At 42.4% G+C, this 24,906-nt stretch overlaps 2 protein-coding genes across 11 annotated transcripts in view; one reads left to right on the forward strand and one right to left on the reverse strand.

Annotated features, from left to right (window-relative positions):
• The window catches only part of RPAP2 (RNA polymerase II associated protein 2), a 93,997-nt gene extending 83,629 nt beyond the window's left edge, over window positions 1-10,368 (reverse strand). For 4 of the 7 annotated variants that reach the window (XM_023230995.2, XM_023230996.2, XM_023230998.2 and 1 more), the window contains exons 1-3: window positions 10,174-10,368; window positions 9,072-9,117; window positions 7,444-7,558 (exon numbers count right to left, since the gene is read on the reverse strand). In XM_023230995.2, the coding sequence (XP_023086763.1) occupies window positions 7,444-7,558; window positions 9,072-9,117; window positions 10,174-10,246 (234 nt within the window). In that variant the 5' untranslated portion in view covers window positions 10,247-10,368. The remainder of the gene's footprint in view (window positions 1-7,443; window positions 7,559-9,071; window positions 9,118-10,173) is intronic. The other 3 variants (XM_023231002.1, XM_023230999.2, XM_023231001.1) reach the window with 3 other exon arrangements.
• Window positions 10,332-24,906, forward strand: part of GLMN (glomulin, FKBP associated protein) — a 59,874-nt gene continuing 45,299 nt past the window's right edge. For 2 of the 4 annotated variants that reach the window (XR_002735420.2, XM_023231003.2), the window contains exons 1-5: window positions 10,332-10,415; window positions 11,299-11,367; window positions 11,799-11,924; window positions 14,992-15,027; window positions 23,940-24,059. Coding sequence is in view for 3 of the 4 variants with exons in the window: in XM_023231003.2 (XP_023086771.2) it covers window positions 11,329-11,367; window positions 11,799-11,924; window positions 14,992-15,027; window positions 23,940-24,059 (321 nt within the window). In the remaining variant the exon portion in view is untranslated. The remainder of the gene's footprint in view (window positions 10,416-11,298; window positions 11,368-11,798; window positions 11,925-14,991; window positions 15,028-23,939; window positions 24,060-24,906) is intronic. The other 2 variants (XM_023231004.2, XM_023231005.2) reach the window with 2 other exon arrangements.

The following is a 24,906-nucleotide window of genomic DNA, read 5'->3' on the forward strand; positions in this document are numbered from 1 at the left end:
CAAGCCCAGCACTTTGGAAGGCCAAGGCGGACGGATAACGAGATCAGGAGATCGAGACCATCCTGGTTAACACGGTGAAACCCCATCTCTACCAAAAATACAAAAAAATTAGCCGGGCATGATGGTGGGTTCCTGTAGGTCCAGCTACTCGGGAGGCTGAGGCAGGAGAACAGCATGAACCTGGGAGGCAGAGCTTGCAAAGCCGAGATTGCACCACTGCACTCCAGACTGGGCAACAGATTCCATCTCAAAAAAAAAAAAAAAAAAAAAAATTTAATGTGGAATTTAATTCTCCTGTTTTATGTTAAGTCATAAATGATCTGCATTTCAGGTTTTTGAAATACGAAAATTGATGAAATTACATTGACAAAAATAATATTCTTCTGTTACTTAAAATAATACAACACAGAATATAGAAAACTGGAATTGCAATTATAGAACAAACTGAAGAAAATCAAGTGGTATTAGCAGACTGGTTAAAAGAACTATGACTAAGGGCAAAATATACTTGCTTTTTCTTTTTTTTTTTCTCCCCCATCCTCATTTTTCTTTTTTTCCATTAATTATTTATTTATTTGTTTTGAGACAGATTCTAGCTCTTGTTGCCCAGGCTGGAGTGCAGTGGCGTGATCTCAGCTCACTGCAACCTCTGCCTCCTGAGTTCAAGTGAGTCTCATGCCTCAGCCTCCCAAGTAGCTGGGATTACAGGCATGAGCCACACCTGCCTAATTTTGTATTTTTAGTAGAAACGGGGTTTCGGGGGCGGAGCAAGATGGCCGAATAGGAACAGCTCCAGTCTGCATCTCCCAGCGCGAGCGACACAGAAGACCAGTGATTTCTGCATTTTCAACTGAGGTACTGGGGTCATCTCACTCGGGAGTGCCGGACAATCCATGCGGGTCAGCTGCTGCAGCCTGACCAGCGAGAGCTGAAGCAGGGCGAGGCATCGCCTCACCTGGGAAGCGCGAGGGGGAAGGGAGTCCCTTTTCCTAGCCAGGGGAACTGAGACACACAACACCTGGAAAATCGGGTAACTCCCACCCCAATACTGCGCTGTAACACCGGCACACCAGAGAATATATCCCACACCTGGCCGGGAGGGTCCCACGCCCACGGAGCCTCCCTCCTTGCTAACACAGCAGTCTGCGGCAATCTAACCGCAAGGCAGCAGCGAGGCTGGGGGAGGGGTGCCCGCCATCGCTGAGGCTTAAGTAGGTAAATAAAGCCCCTGGGAAGCTCGAACTGGGTGGAGCTCACAGCAGCTCAAGGAAACCTGCCTGTCTCTGTAGACTCCGCCTCTGGGGACAGGGCTCAGCTAAAGGAGCAGAAGCCTGTGCAGACGCCAACGACTCTGTCTGACAGCTTTGAAGAGAGCAGTGGATCTCCCAACACGGAGGTTGAGATCTGAGAAGGGGCAGTCTGCCTGCTCAAGTGGGTCCCTGACCCCTGAGTAGCCTAACTGGGAGACATCCCCCACTAGGGGCAGTCTGACACCCCACACCTCACAGGGTGGAGTACACCCCTGAGAGGAAGCTTCCAAAGCAAGAATCAGACAGGTGCACTCGCTGTTCAGCAATATTCTATCTTCTGCAACCTCTGCTGCTGATACCCAGGCAAACAGGGTCTGGAGTGGACCTCAAGCAATCTCTAACAGACCTATAGCTGAGGGTCCTGACTGTCAGAAGGAAAACTATCAAACAGGAAGGACACCTATACCAAAACCCCATCAGTACGTCACCATCATCAAAGACCAGAGACAGATAAAACCACAAAGATGGGGAAAAAGGGCAGAAAAGCTGGAAATTCAAAAAATAAGAGCGCATCTCCTCCTGCAAAGGAGCACAGCCCATCGCCAGCAACGGATCAAAGCTGGTCAGAGAATGATTTTGATGAGATGAGAGAAGAAGGCTTCAGTCCATCAAACCTCTCAGAGCTAAAGGAGGAATTACGTACCCAGCGCAAAGAAACTAAAAATCTTGAAAAAAGAGTGGAAGAATTGACAGCTAGACTAATTAATGCAGAGAAGGTCATAAACGAAATGACAGAGATGAAAACCATGAGACGAGAAATACGTGACAAATGCACAAGCTTCAGTAACCGACTCGATCAACTGGAAGAAAGAGTATCAGCGATGGAGGATCAAATGAATGAAATGAAGCGAGAAGAGAAACCAAAAGAAAAAAGAAGAAAAAGAAATGAACAAAGCCTGCAAGAAGTATGGGATTATGTAAAAAGACTAAATCTACGTCTGATTGGGGTACCTGAAAGTGAGGGGGAAAATGGAACCAAATTGGAAAACACTCTACAGGATATCATCCAGGAGAACTTCCCCAACCTAGCAGGGCAGGCCAACATTCAAATTCAGGAAATACAGAGAACGCCACAAAGATACTCCTCCAGAAGAGCAACTCCAAGACACATAATTGCCAGATTCACCAAAGTTGAAATGAAGGAAAAAATCTTAAGGGCAGCCAGAGAGAAAGGTCGGGTTACCCACAAAGGGAAGCCCATCAGACTGACAGCAGATCTCTCGGCAGAAACTCTACAAGCCAGAAGAGAGTGGGGGCCAATATTCAACGTTCTTAAAGAAAAGAATTTTAAACCCAGAATTTCATATCCAGCCAAACTAAGTTTCAATAAGTGAAGGAGAAATAAAATTCTTTACAGATAAGCAAATGCTTAGAGATTTTGTCACCACCAGGCCTGCCTTACAAGAGACCCTGAAGGAAGCCCTAAACATGGAAAGGAACAACCGGTACCAGCCATTGCAAAAACATGCCAAAATGTAAAGACCATCGAGGCTAGGAAGAAACTGCATCAACTAATGAGCAAAATAACCAGTTAATATCATAATGGCAGGATCAAGTTCACACATAACAATATTAATCTTAAATGTAAATGGACTAAATGCTCCAATTAAAAGACACAGACTGGCAAACTGGATAAAGAGTCAAGACCCATCAGTCTGCTGTCTTCAGGAGACCCATCTCACATGCAGAGACATACATAGGCTCAAAATAAAGGGATGGAGGAAGATCTACCAAGCAAATGGAGAACAAAAAAAAGCAGCAGTTCCAATCCTAGTCTCTGATAAAACAGACTTTAAACCATCAAAGATCAAAAGAGACAAAGAAGGCCATTACATAATGGTAAAGGGATCAATTCAACAGGAAGAGCTAACTATCCTAAATATATATGCACCCAATACAGGAGCACCAAGATTTATAAAGCAAGTCCTTAGAGACTTACAAAGAGACTTAGACTCCCATACAATAATAATGGGAGACTTCAACACTCCACTGTCAACATTAGACAGATCAACGAGACAGAAAGTTAACAAGGATATCCAGGAATTGAACTCATCTCTGCACCAAGCGGACCTAATAGACATCTATAGAACTCTCCACCCCAAGTCAACAGAATATACATTCTTCTCAGCACCACATCACACTTCTTCCAAAATTGACCACATAGTTGGAAGTAAAGCACTCCTCAGCAAATGTAAAAGAACAGAAATTATAACAAACTGTCTCTCAGACCACAGTGCAATCAAACTAGAACTCAGGACTAAGAAACTCAATCAAAACCGCTCAACTACATGGAAACTGAACAACCTGCTCCTGAATGACTACTGGGTACATAACAAAATGAAAGCAGAAATAAAGATGTTCTTTGAAACCAATGAGAACAAAGATACAACATACCAGAATCTCTGGGACACATTTAAAGCAGTGTGTAGAGGGAAATTTATAGCACTAAGTGCCCACAAGAGAAAGCAGGAAAGATCTAAAATTGACACTCTAACATCACAATTAAACGAACTAGAGAGGCAAGAGCAAACACATTCAAAAGCTAGCAGAAGGCAAGAAATAACTAAGATCAGAGCAGAACTGAAGGAGATAGAGACACAAAAAACCCTCCAAAAAATCAATGAATCCAGGAGTTGGTTTTTTGAAAAGATCAACAAAATTGACAGACCGCTAGCAAGGCTAATAAAGAAGAAAAGAGAGAGGAATCAAATAGACGTAATAAAAAATGATAAAGGGGATATCACCACCGACCCCACAGAAATACAAACTACCATCAGAGAATACTATAAACACCTCTACGCAAATCAACTAGAAAATCTAGAAGAAATGGATAATTTCCTGGACACGTACACTCTCCCAAGACTAAACCAGGAAGAAGTTGAATGCCTGAATAGACCAATAGCAGGCTCTGAAATTGAGGCAACAATTAATAGCCTACCCACCAAAAAAAGCCCAGGACCAGATGGATTCACAGCTGAATTCTACCAGAGGTACAAGGAGGAGCTGGTACCATTCCTTCTGAAACTATTCCAATCAATAGAAAAAGAGGGAATCCTCCCTAACTCATTTTATGAGGCCAACATCATCCTGATACCAAAGCCTGGCAGAGACACAACAAAAAAAGAGAATTTTAGACCAATCTCCCTGATGAACATCGATGCAAAAATCCTCAATAAAATACTGGCAAACCAGATTCAGCAGCACATCAAAAAGCTTATCCACCATGATCAAGTGGGCTTCATCCCTGGGATGCAAGGCTGGTTCAACATTCGCAAATCAATAAACGTAATCCAGCATATCAACAGAACCAAAGACAAGAACCACATGATTATATAAATAGATGCAGAAAAGGCTTTTGACAAAATTCAACAGCCCTTCATGCTAAAAACGCTCAACAAATTCGGTATTGATGGAACGTACCTCAAAATAATAAGAGCTATTTATGACAAACCCACAGCTAATATCATACTGAATGGGCAAAAACTGGAAAAGTTCCCTTTGAAAACTGGCACAAGACAGGGATGCCCTCTCTCACCACTCCTATTCAACATAGTGTTGGAAGTTCTGGCTAGGGCAATCAGGCAAGAGAAAGAAATCAAGGGTATTCAGTTAGGAAAAGAGGAAGTCAAATTGTCCCTGTTTGCAGATGACATGATTGTGTATTTAGAAAACCCCATCGTCACAGCCCAAAATCTTCTTAAGCTGATAAGCAACTTCAGCAAAGTCTCAGGATACAAAATTAATGTGCAAAAATCACAAGCATTCTTATACACCAGTAACAGACAAGCGGAGAGCCAAATCAGGAATGAATTTCCATTCACAATTGCTTCAAAGAGAATAAAATACCTAGGAATCCAACTTACAAGGGATGTCAAGGACCTCTTCAAGGAGAACTACAAACCACTGCTCAGTGAAATCAAAGAGGACACCAACAAATGGAATAACATACCATGCTCATGGATAGGAAGAATCAATATCGTGAAAATGGCCATACTGCCCAAGGTTATTTATAGATTCAATGCCATCCCCATCAAGCTACCAATGAGTTTCTTCACCGAGTTGGAAAAAACTGCTTTAAAGTTCATATGGAACCAAAAAAGAGCCCGCATTGCCAAGACAATCCTAAGTCAAAAGGACAAAGCCGGAGGCGTCACGCTACCTGACTTCAAACTATACTACAAGGCTACAGTAACCAAAACAGCATGGTACTGGTACCAAAACAGAGATATAGACCAATGGAACAGAACGGAGCCTTCAGAAATAATGCCACACATCTACAACCATCTGATCTTTGACAAACCTGACAAAAACAAGAAATGGGGAAAGGATTCCCTATTTAATAAATGGTGCTGGGAAAATTGGCTAGCCATAAGTAGAAAGCTGAAACTGGATCCTTTCCTTACTCCTTATACGAAGATTAATTCAAGATGGATTAGAGACTTAAATGTTAGACCTAATACCATAAAAACCCTAGAAGAAAATCTAGGTAGTACCATTCAGGACATAGGCATGGGCAAGGACTTCATTTCTAAAACACCAAAAGCAACGGCAGCAAAAGCCAAAATTGACAAATGGGATCTAATTAAACTAAAGAGCTTCTGCACAGCAAAAGAAACTACCATCAGAGAGAATAGGCAACCTACAGAATGGGAGAAAATTTTTGCAATCTACTCATCTGACAAAGGGCTAATTTCCAGAATCTACAAAGAACTCAAACAAATATACAAGAAAAAAACAAACAACCCCATCCAAAAGTGGGGAAAGGATATGAACAGACATTTCTCAAAAGACATTCATACAGCCAACAGACACATGAAAAAATGCTCATCATCACTTGCCATCAGAGAAATGCAAATCAAAACCACAATGAGATACCATCTCACACCAGTTAGAATGGCAATCATTAAAAAATCAGGAAACAACAGGTGTTGGAGAGGATGTGGAGAAATAGGAACACTTTTACACTGTTGGTGGGATTGTAAACTAGTTCAACCATTATGGAAAACAGTATGGCAATTCCTCGAGGATCTAGAACTAGATGTACCATATGACCCAGCCATCCCACTACTGGGTATATACCCAAAGGATTATAAATTATGCTACTACAAAGACACATGCACACGTATGTTTATTGCGGCACTATTCACAATAGCAAAGACTTGGAATCAACCCAAATGTCCATCAGTGACAGACTGGATTAAGAAAATATGGCACATATACACCATGGAATACTATGCAGCCATAAAAAAGGATGAGTTTGCATCCTTTGTAGGGACATGGATGCAGCTGGAAACCATCATTCTTAGCAAACTATCACAAGAAGAGAAAACCAAACACCGCATGTTCTCACTCATAGGTGGGAACTGAAGAATGAGCTCACTTGGACTGGGGAAGGGGAACATCACACAATGGGGCCTATCATGGGGAGGGGGGAGGGGGGAGGCATTGCATTGGGGAGTTATACCTGATATAAATGATGAATTGATGGGTGCTGACGAGTTGATAGGTGCAGCACACCAACATGGCACATGTATACATATGTAACAAACCTGCACGATGTACCCTAGAACTTAAAGTATAATAAAAAAAAAAAAAAAAAAAAAAAAGAAACAGGGTTTCACTATGTTGGCTAGGCTGGTACCAAACTCCTGACCTCAAGTGATCCGACCACCTTGGCCTCCCAAAGTGCTGGCATTACAGGCATAAACCATTGTGCCTGGCCTCTTTTTGCTTTTTAATTGACAATAATAATTGTATATATTTGTGGGGTAGTATGTGATGTTTTAACACATGTATACATTACCAAATCAGGCTAATTGACATATCTATCACCTCACATATTTACCCTTTGTGGTGAGAATATTTGAAATCCACTCTTATTAATTTTGAAATATACATTACCTGTCATCACCTTGTTATGTCCTTGTTATTTTTCCTTAGTGCATTTTAAAGTCATTATACAAGGAATGCATGATAGTTGTTTATTTTAAAATGCATGAATTATATAGACTGTTATCTGCATCTAATGACTGAGAACAAATTCAAAGATTTTAATAATGCAAAGAAGTTTCATGTTGCACAGATTTAAAGATGTTATACTACAAAACTAATAATTTGTCATCTTAACACATACACACTCCATTAGGAACTCTTCTGTAATATTCTCTTCTAAAAGCTGTTCAACAATATGTAGAGCTTTTCTTTCAAATTCAATCTTCTTTCTCACAGCTGCTTCTAGTTCTGCTTTCCTAAAATTTGAAAGAGAAAGTTAATCTACTTATAAGCTTCATGTCCAATATTCCATTTTTTAAAATACAACATTAACCTAACTCACTATTTTGCCACTTAAATTTAAACGTATTTAAAAAAATTTTTTTGAATAAAAATATTTATTTCTTTTTAGTTGTAGAGACAAGGTCTCACTACGTTGCTTAGATGGGTCTCAAGCTCCTGGCCTCAAGTAATACTCCCACCTCAGCCTCCCAAAGTGCTGGGATCACCGCATGAGCCACCATATCTGGCCAAATTTCTATTTTCTAATGCTGTTACTTTTGATCCAACACTTTTCAAAAAGGAAACAAGCTACTTTTTGCACTGCACACACAGAAGTCTTTATATACTCTTTGTCTGGTTAATGTCTACTTAGCATGCAGGTCTCAGCATAAGGCTTTCCCTGAAAACTCACAACTAACCTCCCTGCCACCCACTTCCAACTAAATTAGACTTGATTATTCCTTCAGCCTTTTCCTTCATAGTGTTTATCACAATTTGTAATTATGTGTTTATGTTAATTAACTAATTATTATTTATTCCTCTGTTCCACTAGACAAGAATTGTGTCTATTCTGTTCACCATATCTTCAGAGCCTAACACAGGTCTGGCATATCTTATACTCAGTAAATAATTTTTGAAAGAATGAGTAAATTAAGACCAAAGTCAATATTAAGATTAATAAGTCTTCACAAAATGAAAATCATAGCTACATATACTTTTAATACCCTTCACATTCTATTCCTCTTCTAAAACTTTGTGTGATATGTGGTAATATCTTGCCTTTTGAGAACCAGAACTAGTACAAGACAGCTTTTTTTCTTTTTTTGAGACAGAGTCTCACTCTGTTGCCCAGGCTGGAGTGCAGTGGCGCGATCTCAGCTCACTGCAAGCTCCACCTCCCGGGTTCACGCCATTCTCCTGCCTCAGCCTACCGAGTAGCTGGGCCTACAGGGGCCCGCCACCACGCCTGGCTAATTTTTTGTATTTTCAGTAGAGATGGGGTTTCACCGTGTTAGCCAGGATGGTCTCGATCTCCTGACCTCATAATCCACCCGCCTCGGCCTCCCAAAGTGCTGGGATTACAGACATGAGCCACCGTGCCCGGCCAGGACAGCTTTTTGATGAAAATCTGGACTTGATGTAACAAAGAACAGAAAAAGTTTCTTGGAGTAACAGAGAAACTTGGAGAGTGAGTCTCTGGCATATAAAGCAATAAAAGGGGAGTGTACCTGAAGTGGTAAAAACAAACACCTTCTATAGACACTCACGCCTTCACTAGCAGTCTGAGTGCTTAGTTTGGTTTTCTTAAAGCCTGGAGTAGAGGAATGTTAACAGTCTATGTGAGAATTTATAGGCCTTCCCAGATCTTTCCCTTCCCTCTCATGATAATTTTCTCTAAAAAAAAAGGTAACTATTAGTTTTAAAATTGGTACAAGTAATATGAGATAAGTAGATATGCCAATGTAGTTGTCCATGTAGCTGTCATACCTTTTAGAAGCATCTTCTGGTTTCAAAGTAGTTGTCTGTTTAGTACCTACAACAAAAATAGTCATGTGCCACATAATGACATTTTGTAAACGACGGACAGCATACAGACAGCGGTCTCATAAGACTAAAATATTGTATTTTTACTGTACCTTTTCTATGTTTAGATATACAATTGCCTACCGTACTTAGTACAGTAACATGCTGTGCAGGTTTGCAGCCTGGGAGCAATAGGCTGTATCATATAGCCTAGTGTGTAAGTAGGCTATACCATCTAAGTTTGTGTAAGTGCACTCTGTGATGGTCACACAGGGATGAAATCGCTTAACAACGCATTTCTCAAAATGCATCCCCGCAGTTAAGCTACACATGGTGGCAGTAGGTCAGGCCTATACAAACACATTAGGTACAAGATAGATTCCTACACAAATAACAAACGAGACCAACTTTTCTTCTTTTCCACATATTTTATGTCCAATCGTGTGTAAATCAAAATGAAATAGGATTTCATTTTGAAAAATGAAAGCAATTTGTTTTTGCAAATTGATTACTGTCTAATTTTCTTGGTTAAAATGTATCTCTTTGGGGACTGAATTTTCTTCTGTATCATAGTTGCTTAATTAACCATTCCTGAAAATCTGAGATCTGGGTACTTTTCAGGGAAACCTCTCTCTCCGTCTGCCAAACGTCCTCTCTGGGAGAAGAGGGGAGTCCGGCACCTCAAAGAACCGGGCACCCAAGCAGTCTGGAAAGGAGGACCGGTCCTAGGTTCAAGACCAGCTGCCAACGCTGCCCTAGTCACTTGCCCCGAATCCCGGGGACCCCAGGCCTGGGTTCCCGGCGCCTCCACTGTACTTTCTCTCAGAGGCTGGGGCCACGGCCCCCGCGAGGGAAATCCTGCAACACTGGCGTAAAGGGGTGAGGGCCGGCCAGGAGATCTTTCGCAGGGGGAGCGGACGGCGGTGGGAAGCTTTCGGCCTTCTCTACCTGGGAGAACCCCTCCCCTGAAGCAGCCTTTCAGGAGCGCCCGCGCGCTTCGGTCTAGAACTGGAGATCGGGGTCCAGCTTTCAGGGTCCCAAAGTGGGAAGACATCCTTGCTCCTACCTGCGGCTTTTCGAGAGCGGCGAGGAGTCCCGGCCTTGCGGCCGGCAGTACCCGGCCCAGCACAGTCCGCCATGGGGAAGAGTAGTCTGCGGGACCCGGACTGGCTCCGCCGTCTTGCCCCTAGGCCCCGCCTTCCTACGCGTAGCGCGAGGCGGACCGCGCTGGCGTGGGGCGGGGCCAGAAGAGCGGGCTAAGTGGCCAGAGGAGGTGGCGGCGGCTGGGAGAGGCGAGAGATCTGGCCGGTAAGTGGCGTCGTGGAGAGGTTCGGGGTGGCCAGGGCTAGCGGTTGGCCGTGAGCCGCGGCGGACTTGGTGCCGCGGGCCGACTAGGCCACGCGAGGTGGTGGAGCCTGCACACCTAGGCGAGCAGGAATCGGAAGACATGGCTTCCTCTGATGCCGCCCGCACGCGCGCTGGGGTGTTATTCGCCTTATAGCGCGCTGCGCTGAGAACCGGGCTGACCCGCGCCCCTATTGAGGGTTTGGGGCCCAGCCTTGCCTCCGGGAGAAGCGATGGTCTCCTCCGGAAGGCCGCCGTTGCCTTGTCTCCGTGTGATACAGTGATTTCCCTAGCTGGATTGATCACTTTGGGTACTGCAACTCCTAGAGAGAAATGGGATGGAGGGCATCTGAATCTTCACCCCCTATAGATAAGCTTGTGTTGCACCCCAATTTTTGTGAGGTGAGACATTAAAAAATCCTCTAATGATTAGAAATTTGATTTCAGGTCCACCTTTTGGAATTTTTTTTTCATAAAAGAAGTACTTTGCTTTTTAAAAGCCCTTTAGTTCGTATTTGCCTTGCCTCTTGGGAGTGCTCGAGAGTTTTTTCTTTTTTTCCTTCAAAATAGCTTTCAAAACTATGCTCCCAGAAAACTTAAAAGATGCAATAAGGGCTTCTAAAAAAACACTTTATTTTCTTAGACAAACATACTAAGATTCAGTAATAACATTTCAATCTTAGAACTTTACGTTTTCTCCTAGCGTGCTATTGGGCCAAAAAACACAACAACAAAAACTTTCCATTTTCTTTATTGTATTTACTAATAATTTATCACACTGAACCATAACTTTTGAATACTTAAATGTAATATCACGGATATTTAATAGTGTGTTTTGTATTTGTAGATTTTAGCTTCGAAACTGGGAGAAATAGGAATGGCTGTAGAGGAACTTCAGTCTATAATAAAGAGATGTGTAAGTTTTTTTTAATTTTTGTAAAATTAAATACCTTTCAAAATATGGGAAGGGCACAGATGGTTTTTAATTATATTTGTGGTCACTCAAATTGTTTATCTTCTTTAATCCTTGCTTTTTTTGACCTGTAAAGAACATGAGTGGGGGAGGCAGTTTGGATTATTTCTCCAGGTGACGTGCTTATCTAAATAACCTTTTACATTTTAATCCTGATCCTTTTCATAGGTTTCACTGGTACAGTAGATTTCAAGGTCATTTATTAAAGTATTTATTAGGGTAATCCTAATTTTGATACATGTGTTATTTACGTTACATTTATCTCGAATTTAAACAGATTTCCTTTTTTCATAGATAAATCAAGAAGTTGCTATATTTAATTTTTTATTTGCATACACATTTGTTCTTTTGTTTTTTGGGGTTTTTTTTGCCAGCAAATCCTAGAAGAGCAAGACTTTAAAGAAGAGGATTTTGGCCTATTTCAGTTAGCTGGGCAAAGATGCATAGAAGAAGGGCACATAGACCAGCTATTAGAAATTATTCAAAATGAAAAGAACAAGGTACGTACAATCTTGGTGTTTACTTTTCAGTTTTGGGAAGAGAATAATCACATGATGCTATTCATCCAGTCATTTATCCATCAAACATTTAAGAATCTACTTAAATTTTCACTGTAGGGAACTGAAGACAAAAAAAGAATTAGAAATACTCAGGTCGGGCGTAGTGGCTCACGCTTGTAATCCCAGCACTGTGGGAGGCCGAGGCAGGCAGATCACTTTAGTCCAGGAGTTTGAGACTAGCCGGGGCAACAGAGTAAGGCCATCTCAGAAAAAAAGAAACAGTCATATACTTGAAGGTACTTACAATCTGGTCAAACAGATAAACATGTAAACAACTAACAATAATGAGGCAAAATAAATAAAATAAGTGCTATAGTTGAAGTAAAGAGTTTTTAGAAGAAACAGAATTACTTCTGGTTTAGGGAGTCCAAAAATGGTGTTCGGGTTATTAATTTACATTGAAAAATATACATATCAAGCAGGCTAAATATTCATTTTGGGTGATCAGCCCATTCTCCTCCAGCCAAATGTGTATAGAAAACCAAATTTTAATTAAAACAGTATTTTATGTGCTTAGAATCAGAACAGGAGGAAAGCTATATGTCATTATGCTAGCCAGTATCATCCAGTTACAATAGTTTGAGAATTCATCCTCTACAATAGAAAAGGATCTTATTTGTGAATCAGGAATAACTTTTTCCTGGGACATTGTGTTGGCAACACCCTGCCAAATTTTGTGTCTTTGGATACTCCTTATAAGGAAGACTGCTATGGTTTGGTTCTGTGTCCCCACCCAGATCTCACCTTGAATTGTAATAATCCCTGTGTGTCAAGGGTGGGACCAGGTGGAGGTGATTGAATCAAGGGGGTGGTTTCCCACATGCTTCTCATCATAGTGAGTGAGTTCTCACGAGGTCTGATGGTTTTATAACCATCTGGCATTTCACCTGTTGGCACTCAGCCCCTCCTGCTGCCCTGTGAAGAGGTGCCTTCCGCCATGGTTGTAAGTTTCCTGAGGCCTCCCTAGCCATGTGGAACTGCATGTCAATTAAACCTCTTTTCTTTCTAAATTACCCAGGCTTAGGTATTTTTTCATAGAAGCAGCGTGAGAACAGACTAATACAAAGACCATCTTCTTTCTAGGTACACACTCTTTCTTCATTTGCAGTGCTACTTATTTATTAGAAGTTTTCTTTCTTGATATCACAGTGTAGTCGTGTAGACCTGTGTTTCTCTCCAGGGCATCTTGATTGGATTTGGGGGATTCCTAAAACTTTTTAATCATACATTATTATAGCATCTCTTAGTAGTTCAAATGGCTTATACCCTTCTTATTTTTTATTAAAAATAATTAGGAGATTTTATTGTTTTTAATTTATGTTTGTGATAACTTTGTAACCCCCAATATAATAAATTTTTTGTTTTTTAAACTCTTCTTGATTTTTTTCTAATTGCGTTCTCAGAGGATAACGTTCAAAAGTACTTAGCTTTTAGCTAATAATAAAAAAATTAATAACTAATATTTATTGAGTATTTACATGTACCAGATGCTGTCTTTAGTCCTTTACATTTATTAACTTAATTAGTCTCTCCAAAATCTCAGAAAGTAGGTATTCATTTTGACTGAAAGGTTAAATGACTTGCCCAAAAGTAAGTCAGCTTTTATGTAACATCCAAGATTCAGACCTGTGTAGCATGGTTTTGGAGCTCCTAACTACTCCGCTGTACCGCTGGTTAGTGCTGTATGGCATATGATTTTAGGGTAGAATACAGGGGATTGATTGATTGAGAGGGTGAGCCATCAAAAATGACTGGGTTTCTAGCCTCTAAAAGGATAACATATGATATCGAACAGAAACAGGCAGCCTAAGTAGAGGGAAAAGTTTACTGAAGGAACAAGTGATTTGACTTTTAGAAATTTTGAGTTTAAGTACAGTAGTCAATTGGAAAATAGGGTTTTGAGCTCAGTAGATATAGGAATTAAGATGTAGATCTCTGAGACATATATCTGTGAGACTTTATGTAAAGATTGGGTAATTGAAGCATTGAGGGGTGAAAAAAAAACCAGAATTTACCTGAGTTCAGAGAAAAGGGGCCGAAGAGAAGAGGCCCAAGATCCCATCTTGAGGAATTTAAGAAACAGGTAGAGAGAAGAGGCCTACCAAGGAGATGAGGATCAGCACCACATCTATGAGGCAGAAGGAAAAGGGAAGTATAAACAAAGTATTTTTCAGGCATTGCATGCCTCAGTGTTTTATTTTTAGCATGCTTCTGAATAGCTAATGGGATAGATTTAAACATTGTGAGGCTTAGTCTTAATAGTTTGAGAATCACCTTTGCAATATGTAGTCAGCTAAATGCAAAGGTTTAGATACTGATAAGACAATGTTCAAAACTGACTACAGGCCAGGCACAGTGGTTCACGACTATAATCCCAGCACTTTGGGAGGCCGAGGCGGGTGGATCACCTGAGGGTCAGGAGTTTGAGACCAGCCTGGCCAACATGGTGAAACCCTGTCTCCACCAAAAATGCAAGAATTAGTCGGGTGTGGTGGCGCGCCCCTGTAATCCCAGCTACTCAGGAGACTGAGATAGGAGAATTGCTTGAACCCAGGAGGCGGAGACTACAGTGAGCCAAGATGGTACCACTGCACTCCGGCCCGGGAAACAGAGTGAGACCCATCTCAACAACAACAAAAAACTGACTACAATTTAATTTTCTTGCCAGGTGAAAAATCTTATCAAAATTGACCAAGATTTACTATTATCTTCAACTGTAAGAGTGAATTGGGTGTTGCACACCAACGTGGCATATATACGTAACAAACCTGCACGTTGTGCACATGTATCCTAGAACTTAAAGTATAAAAAAAAGTCCACTAAATATTAAAAAAAAAGTGAATTAAAGAAAAAAAAGATTTGCTATTTACTGCTTTGTGAGAGACCATTCACATACTATTTATTACAGTATATTTTAATTGTTAATCTCAATTTATAAATTAAACTTTGTTACAGATATGCATGTATAGTATTTATATATAGCATTTGGTACTATTCATGGTTTCAGGCATCCACTGGGGGTCTTGGAATGTACTTCCTGCAGGTAAGTGGGGAGACTACTGTATCCTAAGCTCTATTTTTATTATCTTACAAGACTGGGGTCAATATGAGGTATTATAGGTGTCATTTTGTCTTCTTCCTAGATCAGCTTCCTAGAATTTAAAAAAAATTCTAATTTTTCTGGGTACGTAGAAGGCATACATATTGATGGGTACATGAGATGTTTTGATACAGACATGCAATGTGTAATAAGCACATCATGGAGAATGGGGTATCCATCCCCTCAAGCATTTATCCTTTGTGTTACAAACAATTCAATTACACTCAGTTACTTTAAAATGTACAGTTAGTTATTAACTATAGTCACCCTGTTGTGCTATCAAATAGTAGGTCTTATTCATTACTGATAACTATTTTTTTTTTTTTGGTACCCGTTAGCCATCTTCCCTGCCTCCCACTACTCTTTTCAGCCTCTAGTAACCATCCTTCTACTCTCTGTGTCCGTGAGTTCAGTTGTATGGTTTTTTCACATCCCACAAAAAAGTGAGAACATTCAATGTTTTTCTGTGCCTGACTTCTTTCACTTAACATAATGGTCTACAGTCCCATCCATGTTATTGCAAATGACAAGTTGTCATTCTTTTATATGGCCGAATAGTACGCCATTGTGTATACATACCACATTTTCTTTATCCATTCATTTGTTCATGGACACTTAGGTTGCTTCCAAATCTGAGATATTGTAAACAGTGCTGCAGTGAATATGGGAGTGCAAATGTCTCTTCAATATAGTGATTTCCTTTCTTTTGGGTATGTACCCAGCAGTGGGATTGCTGGATCATATGGTAGCTCTATTTTTGTATTTTTTGAGGAACTGCCAAACTGTTCTCATTAATGGTTGTACTAATTCACATTCCCACCAACAATATATGAGGGTTTCCTTTTCTCCACATTCTTGCCAGCATTTGTTATTGACTGTCTTGGATATAAGCCATTTTAACTGGGGTGAGATGATATCCCACTGTAGTTTTGATTTGCGTTTCTCTGATGATCATGATGCACACCTTTTCATATGCTTGTTTGCAATTTGTATGCCTTTCGGGGAATGTCTATTCAAATCTTTTGCCAATTTTTTTATTGGATTATTAGATTTTTTCCCTTAGTGTTGTTTGAGCTTCTTTTCTATTCTGGTTATTCATCCCGTGTCAGATGAGTTAGATCTGCTTTTTCTTTATTTATATATTGTTTTGAGATAGGATCTGTCTCTGTCACCCAGGCTGGTTTGCAGAGGTGTGATCACAGCTCACTGCTACCTCTACCTCCCAGGCTCAGGCCATCCTGCCACTCATCCTCCCAAGTAGCTGGAACTACAAATGCGTGCCACCAGGCCCAGCTAATTTTTGTATTTTGTAGACAGGGTTTGACCATGTTGCCCAGGCTGCTCAAGTGATCCGCCCACCTCAGCCTCCCAAAGTGTTGGGATTACAGGCACAAGCCACCATGCTTTAAAAAAAAAAAAAAAAAAAAAACAACAAAGACTGGGCGCGGTGGCTCACGCCTGTAATCCCAGCACTTTGGGAGGCCGAGGTGGGTGGATCATGCAGTCAGGAGATCCAGACCATCCTGGCTAGCACGGCGAAACCCCATCTCTACTGAAAAATAAAAAAACAAAAAATTAGCTGGGCCTGGTGGCGGGCACGTGTAGTCCCAGCTAGTCAGGAGACTGAGGCAGGAGAATGATGTGAACCCAAGAGGCAGAGCTTGCAGTGAGCTGAGATAGCACCACTGCACTCCAGCCTGGGCAATAGAGCAAGACTCAGTCTCAAAATAAATAAATAAATAAATAAATAACTTTAAAAAATAGAGACAGGGTCTCACTAGGTTGCCCAGGCTGGTCTCAAACTCCTGCGCTCAAGTGATCCTCCTGCCTCAGCCTCCCAAAGTGCTGGGATTAGCAACATGAGCCACTGCACCCAGCCAGCCACCGTGCTTTTAAAGAAGGACTCTAGAATGTAAACTCTAGGAGTGATCTTATTCAGTGTGTTCCTCACTTTATTTCTAATCCCTAGAATATTGTAGTGTAGGCTTGGTAAATACTGATGAGTTAAAGTACAAAGCAGGCCAGAGAAGTGGAATACATTGTTAATGTCACTCACGTCCGTGTGAAGAGACCACCAAACAGGCTTTGTGTGAGCAATAAAGCTTTTTAATCACCTGGGTGGAGGCGGGTTGAGTCCGAAAAGAGAATCAGTGAAGGGAGATGGGGTGGGGCCGTTTTATAGGATTTGTGTAGTTAAAGGAAAATTACAGTCAAAGGGGGTTGTTCTCTGGCAGGCAGGGGTGGGGGTCACAAGGTGCTCAGTGGGGGAGCTTTTGAGGCAGGATGTGCCAGGAAAAGGAATTTCACAAGATGTCATCAGTTCAGGCAGGAACAGGCCATTTTCACTTCTTTTGTGATGGAATGTCTTCAGTTAAGGCAGAAACCAGCCATCTGGATGTGTACGTGGTGGCTTAGCTTTGGCTCAGAGGCCTGACATTCCTGTCTTCTTATATTAATAAGAAAAATAAAACAAAATAGTGTTGAAGTGTTGGGGTGGTGAACATTTTTGGGGGGTGGTATGGAGAGAGAATGGGTGATGTTTCTCAGGGCTGCTTCAAGCGGGATTGGGGGTGGCATGGGAACCTAGAGTGGCAGAGATTAAGCTGAAGGAAGATTTTGTGGTAAGAGGCAATACTGTGGGGCTGTTAGAAGGAGGATTTGTCGTATTGGAATGATTGGTGATGGCCTGGATGCGTTTTTGTATGAATTGAAAAACTAAATGGAAAATAAAAGGTCCGAATAAGAGAAGGAGAAAAACAGGTATTAAAGGACTAAGAAATGGGATGACCCAGGACATCCAATTAGAGAGTGCCCAAGGAGGTTCAGCATAGCCCTGCCAGCAAAGATAATTTATTTACTTTAAGAGGCAGTTAAGAGTGGGGGATAGCAGCAGGAGATATCAGCTGTGATGGCTTGGAGAAACAGTGTAAACGGGCAGTGTAAACAAGAGCCGGGCATTTAGGAGTAGTTGAGAACGGCGAATAGGAGTATGACTAGACAGAAGATAGTAGGGATGACCAGTTTTTGGGGGCACAGTGCAAGTTGGTCTGGTGTCTGGAATGAGACTGGATCCTAATAAAAAGGAGCGTCTATACAGGAGCTTAAATGGGCTGTACCCGGTAGCATTCCAAGGACAGGCCCGAATTCTGAGAAGGCAAGTGGTAAAAGCATTGTCCAGTCCTTTTTAAGTTGGTGGCTGAGCGTAGTGAGGTGTGTTTTTAAAAGACCATTAGTCCGTTCTACGTTTCTTGAAGATTGAGGACTGTAAGGGGTATGAAGGTCCCACTGAATACCAAGAGCCTGAGAAACTGCTTGGGTGATTTGACTAGTAAAGGCCAGTCCATTATCAGACTATATAGAGGTGGGAAGGCTAAACCGAGGAATTATGTCTGACAGAAGGGAAGAAATGACCACGGTGGCCTTTTCAGACCCTGTGGGAAAGGCCTCTACCTATCCAGTGAAAGTGTCTACCCAGACCAAGTGGTATTTTAATTTCCTGACTCCAGGCATGTGAGTAAAGTCAATTTGCCAGTCCTGGGTGCGGGCAAATCCCTAAGCTTGATGTGTAGGGAAGGGAGGGGGCCTGAACAATCCCTGAAGGGTAATAGAATAGCAGATGGAACACTGAGAAGTGATTTCCTTGAGGATAGATTTCCACAATGGAAAGGAAATGAGAAGTTCTAAGAGACAGGCTAGCAGCTTGTAACCTACATGGAAGAGGTTATGAAATGACGACAGAATAGAATGGGCCTGTGAGGCTGGAAGGAGATATTTTCTTTCGTCTAAGAACCATTTGCCTTGTGTGGGAAGAGATTGATAGGTGGAAGTTTCAGTGGGGGAGTAGGTAGGAATGACCAATGTGAAGGAGAAAAACTGACCGTGAGGGACAGAAGTTGGAACACCAGCTGCTTTTTTAACTAACTTATCAACATAAGCATTGTCCTGAGCAATGGGATCTGATGCCTTTTTGATGGCCCTTGCAGTGAATGACTCCAGCTTCCTTTGGAAGTAAAGCGACTTTGAGAAGCGTTTTTATTAAAGAGGTGTTAATGATGGAGGACCCTTATGTAGTGAGGAAACCTCTTTCAGCCCATATAACAGCATGGTGGTGTAGGATATGGAAGGCATATTTAGAGTCAGTATAATTATTGATGTATAGTACCTTTTGCAAGAGTGAGGGCCCGAGTTAAGGCAATTAGTTCGGCTTGCTGAGAGGTAGTGGAGGGTGGCAGAGTGGTAGCCTCAATGATAGATGTGGAAGATACCATAGCATAGCCTGTCTTTGCTGGTGAGTGGCGATTAGGCCTGGTGGAACTGCCATCAATAAACCAAAGGTGATCAGGGTGAGGAACAGGAAAGAAGGAAATATGGGGAAATGGGTTAAATTTCAGGTGGATCAGAGAGATATAGTCATGGGGGTCAGGTGTGATATCTGGAATAATGTGGGAGGCAGGATTGAAGTCCAGGCCAGAAACAATGGTAATTGTGGGAGACTCAACAAAGAGTGAGTATAGCTGAAGGAGCCGGGGAGCAGAAAGTATGTGTCAGGTGGGAGGACGAAAATAGATTTTGGAAGTTATGAGAACTGTAGAGTGAGTTGAGCACGGTTTGTGATTTTTAGGGCCTCTAAAAGTATTAAAGCAGCGGCAGCCACTGCACATAGACATGAGGGCTAGGCTAAAACAGTAAGGTCAAGTTGTTTGGACAGAAAGGCTACAGGATGCAGTCCTGGCTCTTGTGTAAGAATTCTGACCACACTAACCATGCCTAGGAAGGAAAGGAATTTTTTTGTAGAAGGGATTGGGGTTTGGGAGATTAGCCGGACACGATCAGTGGAGTTTTTATGAGAATTATGCCGAGATAGGTAACAGATGAGGAAGAAATTTGGGCTTGACTGAAGTAATGGGGGCTGTCTGTGAAGCCTTGCAGCAGTACAGCCCAGGTCATTTGCTGAGCCTGATGGGTGTCAGGGTCAGTCCAAGTGGAAGCGAAGAGAGGCTGGGATGAAGGGTGCAAAGGAATATAAAGAAAGCATGTTTGAGATCCAGAACAGAATACTGGGTTGTGGAGGGAGGTATTGAGGATAGGAGAATATATGGGTTTGGCACTATGGGGTGGAGAGGCAAGACAGTTTGGTTGATAAGGCGCAGATCCTGAACTAACCTGTAAGACTTGTCTGGGTCTAGGACAGGTAAAACGAGGGAATTGTAAGAAGAGTTTATAGGCTTTAAAAGGCCGTGTTCTAACAGTTGAGTGATAACAGGCTTTAATTCTTTCAAAGTGTGCTGTGGGATGGGATATTGGCATTGAGCGGGGTAAGGGTGATTAGGTTTTAATGGGATGATAAGGGGTGCATGATCAGTCGCCAAGGAGGGAATAGAGACATGCTATACTTGTGGGTTAAGGTGGGGGGATACGAGAGGAGGATGCAAAGGAGGCTTTGAACTGGGGAAAACAGCATCACTGAGGTATGGCTGTAGTCCAGGAACAGTCAGGGAAGCAGATAATTTAGTTAAAATGTCTCGACCTAATAAGGGAGCTGGGCAGGTGGGGATAACTAAAAAGGAGTGCATAAAAGAATGATGTCTAAGCTGGCACCAGAGTTGGGGAGTTTTAAGAGGTTTAGAAACCTGGCCGTCAATACCCACAACAGTTATGGAGGCAAAGGAAACAGGCCTTTGAAAAGATAATGTGGAGTGGGTAGCCTTCGTACTGATTAAGAAGGGGACGGACTTACCCTCCACTGTGAGAGTTACCCAAAGCGTCTGTGATGGTCCAGGAGGCTTCCAAGGTGATTGGGCAGCGTCAGTCTTTAGCCGCTAAGCCAAGAAGATCTGGGAAGGAGTCAGCATTGGGCCAGAGTTCTAGGGGCTCTGGGAGTGGCTCCCAGGCGAGTCAAACACTCCAATTTTCTGTGGGTCCCCATAGATGGGACACGGCTTAGGAGGAATCCTGGGCTGCAGACATTCCTTGGCCCAGTGGCCAGATTTCCAGCACTTGTAGCAAGCTTCTGGGGGAGGCGGTCCTGGAGGAATGACTGGCTGCTGCAATTCAGGCATTTGGAAGTTGTTGTGTGCTGGAGATGTGGCTGGGGTTTGTCTCACAGTGGAGGCAAGGAATTGCAACTCAGAAATACGTTGCTACTTGGCTGCCTTTATTATTATACACCTTGAAGGCAAGGTTAATTAAGTCCTGTTGTGGGGTTTGAGGGCCGGAATCTAATTTTTGGAGTTTTATTTAATGTCGGGAACGGATTGGATAATAAAATATATATTGAGAATAAGACGGCCTTTTGACATTTTAGGGTCTAGGGCTGTAAAGCATCTCAGGGTTGCTGCCAAACAAGCCGTGAACTGGGCTGGGTTTTTCATATTTGATGAAAAAGAGCCTAAACGCTAACTGATTTGGGAGAGGTCGGATAAAGAAAAAGGAACATTAACCTTGACTATGTCTTTAGCTCTAGTCACCTATTTAAGAGGAAATAGCTGGGCAGGTGGGGAGGGCTAGTCGTGGAACAAAACTAAGCCAGACCGGGTGTGAGGAGGGGAGGTGATAAAAGGATTATAGGGTGGGGAGCGGAGGCTGAGGAAAAATTGGGACCCAGCTCGGTCTGCGAGGAGAGGAGCCGTCAGATGGGTCTGTAGAAAAGGAAGATTAGAAAGACTCAGCGATGCTTGGGGTTGGGACTGAGGGAAGAGGCAGGAGGGAAAGGAGGAAGATTTGCGACGAGTTGCATTGGGAGCAGAGACTAGGGAGGGACCGATGTGTAAAAGAATGCCTGGACGTCAGGCACCTCAGACTGTTTGCCCATTTTACGACAAGAATTATATAGATCTTTTAGGATGGAAAAATCAAAAGTGCCATTTTCTTGCTATTTGGAACCACTGTCGAGTTTGTATCAGGGTCAGGTGGCATTGTAGAAGAAAATAAGGTGTTTAGGTTTAGGTCAGGTGTGAGTTGAAGAGGTTTTAAGTTCTTGAGAACACAGGCTAAGGGAGAAGAAGGAGGAATGGAGGGTGGAAGGTTGCCCATAGTGAAGGAGGCAAGCCCAGAGAAAAGAGAGTAGAGACATGGAGAGAAGGAGTGGGGGGTGCTTGCCCCCCAGAAAAGTGGAGAAGGGGTAGAGACACGGAGATAAGGGGTCGGAGGGTTCTTGCCCTCCAGAAAAGTGGAGAAGGGGTGGAGACACGGAGATAAGAGGGTTCTTGCCCTCCAGAAAAGTGGAGAAGGGGTAGAGACACGGAGATAAGGGGTCGGGGGGTTCTTGCCCTCCAGAAAAGTGGAGAAGGGGTAGAGACACAGAGATAAGGGGTCGGAGGGTTCTTGACCCCCAGAAAGGCAGAGAAGGGGTGGAGACACGGAGAGAAGGGGTCGGGGGGTTCTTGCCCCCCAGAAAAGCAGTACTTGCTGCTAAGGGTGAAGGACCAAGGCAGGCGTCCCTGTGTGGTCAGACATCTCTGAAATGTGGGTGAATAATCAGGAAGGCGACCCCACGTGATTAAACAACAAGGGAAGACTGTCTTCCCGAGTCCGTGACCAGAGCCGGAGTTTTGGGTCCATGGATAAAACGCGTCTCCTCTGTCTCTACCAGAAATGGAAAGGAACTGAAATTAAGAGAAGGGAGAGATTGAAGTGTGGCGCCAAGACTGAAAGGAGAAAGAGGTTGAGGGATAGTGAGAGAGGTTGGAGAAGAGAGTAAAAAGAGACCGCTTACCGGATTTAAAATTGGTGAGCTGTTCCTTGGGCTGGTCTGTCTGAGGACCTGAGGTTGTAGGTGGATCTTTCTCACAGAGGAAAGAGCAGGAGGACAGGGGATTGATCTCCTGAAGGAGGTCCCCTGATCCGAGTCATGGCACCAAAATGTCACTGGCGTCCGTGTGAAGAGACCACCAAACAGGCTTTGTGTGAGCAGTAAAGCTTTTTAATCACCTGGGTGCAGGCGGGCTGAGTCCGAAAAGAGTCAGCAAAGGGAGATAGGGGTGGGGCCGTTTTATAGGATTTGGGTAGGTAGAAGAAAAAATTACAGTCAAAGGGGGTGCTCTGGCAGGCCGGGGTGGGGGTCACAAGGTGCTCAGTGGGGGAGCTTTTGAGGCAGGATGTGCCAGGAAAAGGAATTTCACAAGGCAACGTCATCAGTTCAGGCAGGAACAGGCCATTTTCACTTCTTTTGTGGTGGAATGTCATCAGTTAAGGCAGGAACCGGCCATCTGGATGTGTACCTGCAGGTCACAGGGGATATGATGGCTTAGCTTTGGCTCAGAGGCCTGACAGTTGATACTTTTGAAAATCAGTGGTTTTGATAATGAATGTGAATTAGTAATTATAAAGATAAACTTTCACTTGTGTGGTAAGCATTCTGAAATATCTTTGAACATAGAAGCCATTTGTATGTAGGAGAGAAAGTTAATGAAGTAGTATTGCTTCTTTTTATATAAATTACAATGATTATATTTAGATACTCCAAGGAACTTTAAAAGGTATATGACATTGGCTGGATTTCTTTATGAATAAGGGGAGAAAAATTCTCTGTGGAAGTTAAGTACCTGTATTCAGCAAATTAAGTCTCTTTTTGGAAATAGAGGCACTATTTAAATCTTGGGAAACTTCAATTTGCCTGATAAAAAGTAAAGACCCTGTTGCTTTTCCTCAGTGAACATATTAAAAACTCTCTATTTAAAAATGTTGGTATCTGTCAGCAGCCAACCCTGGAAAGTCTGTGGTGAAATGTCATAGGCCTCACTTGTCAGTCATCTTCCTGTTTCAGAGACAATTCTGAGCTCTTCCAAGATGGGAAAACACACTGCGAGAGTCCTATAGATGGCAGTGTTTGCTTTACTCTGAAAATGTCTTTCCAGGTCATCATCAAGAATATGGGCTGGAATCTCATTGGTCCTGTTGTTCGATGCCTTTTGTGTAAAGATAAAGAGGATGCTAAAAGAAAAGTTTATTTTTTGATCTTTGATTTATTAGTAAAGGTAAGTTAACAAGGTTCTCTTAGTCATAACACACAGCAGTATTTTATAGTTCCCTTTAATGTTTATTGTTTAGTAAGAAAGCTCTCGGTTCCTGAAAGTACATGCAGAAAGGAACTTGTTGGAGAAAAGACTCAGTCTTATTGATTGGATAGGCAGTTCCATTTCAGGATTTCCCAAATTCTCTGGAGAACAGAATTTTCTAGCCTCATATTAACTTCATATCAGACCCATTGATTCAGCATCTTCAGGGAGAGACCTGGGAAGCTATATTTTAACAAGTAACTTTTTGTATAGATGTGGAATGCAAGGTTTAGAGAGGTAGATCAAGGTCACATTTATCTTTTGGCAACATTAGAACTAGAATTAAAATCTCAGTCCTCTTCCTTTGTGGTATGTTCCCTAAAAGAAAATCGAAAGCCTAGAATACAAGTGATTAAAATGAAAGTAGGAATAGGGGTAGAACACAGATCAGTTGTGACTAACAACCTTAGAAAGAGACTCTTGGTAAAAGGCTGGTAGAGTTTAAAGGCAATATATGATGGCTAAGAAAGAAAAATTCTGAGAAAAAGGATGTTATAAGAAACTGCTTAGTGATCAGTGTAAATATACCCAAGTATATATTTGGAAGGAGAGCTCCGTCTGTATGAGTTATTGACTAAGGGAGCTGGGAGCTTTTAAAAAAAGCCAGTCAAGTGAGATGATAAGATATTGCCAGTCAGAAAGCAATGCAAAGTTTCACCTGTTCAAAAAATACAGCCGCGATTCCGGACTAGTCTAAATAGGCTTGCAGCGTGGGATTGAAAGGTCCCACCTGCTGGAGCCCCTGGGAATTTATTAAGGCAATTTC

This window comes from Piliocolobus tephrosceles, chromosome 1 (assembly GCF_002776525.5).
Source record: "Piliocolobus tephrosceles isolate RC106 chromosome 1, ASM277652v3, whole genome shotgun sequence".
Lineage (NCBI taxonomy): Eukaryota > Metazoa > Chordata > Mammalia > Primates > Cercopithecidae > Piliocolobus > Piliocolobus tephrosceles.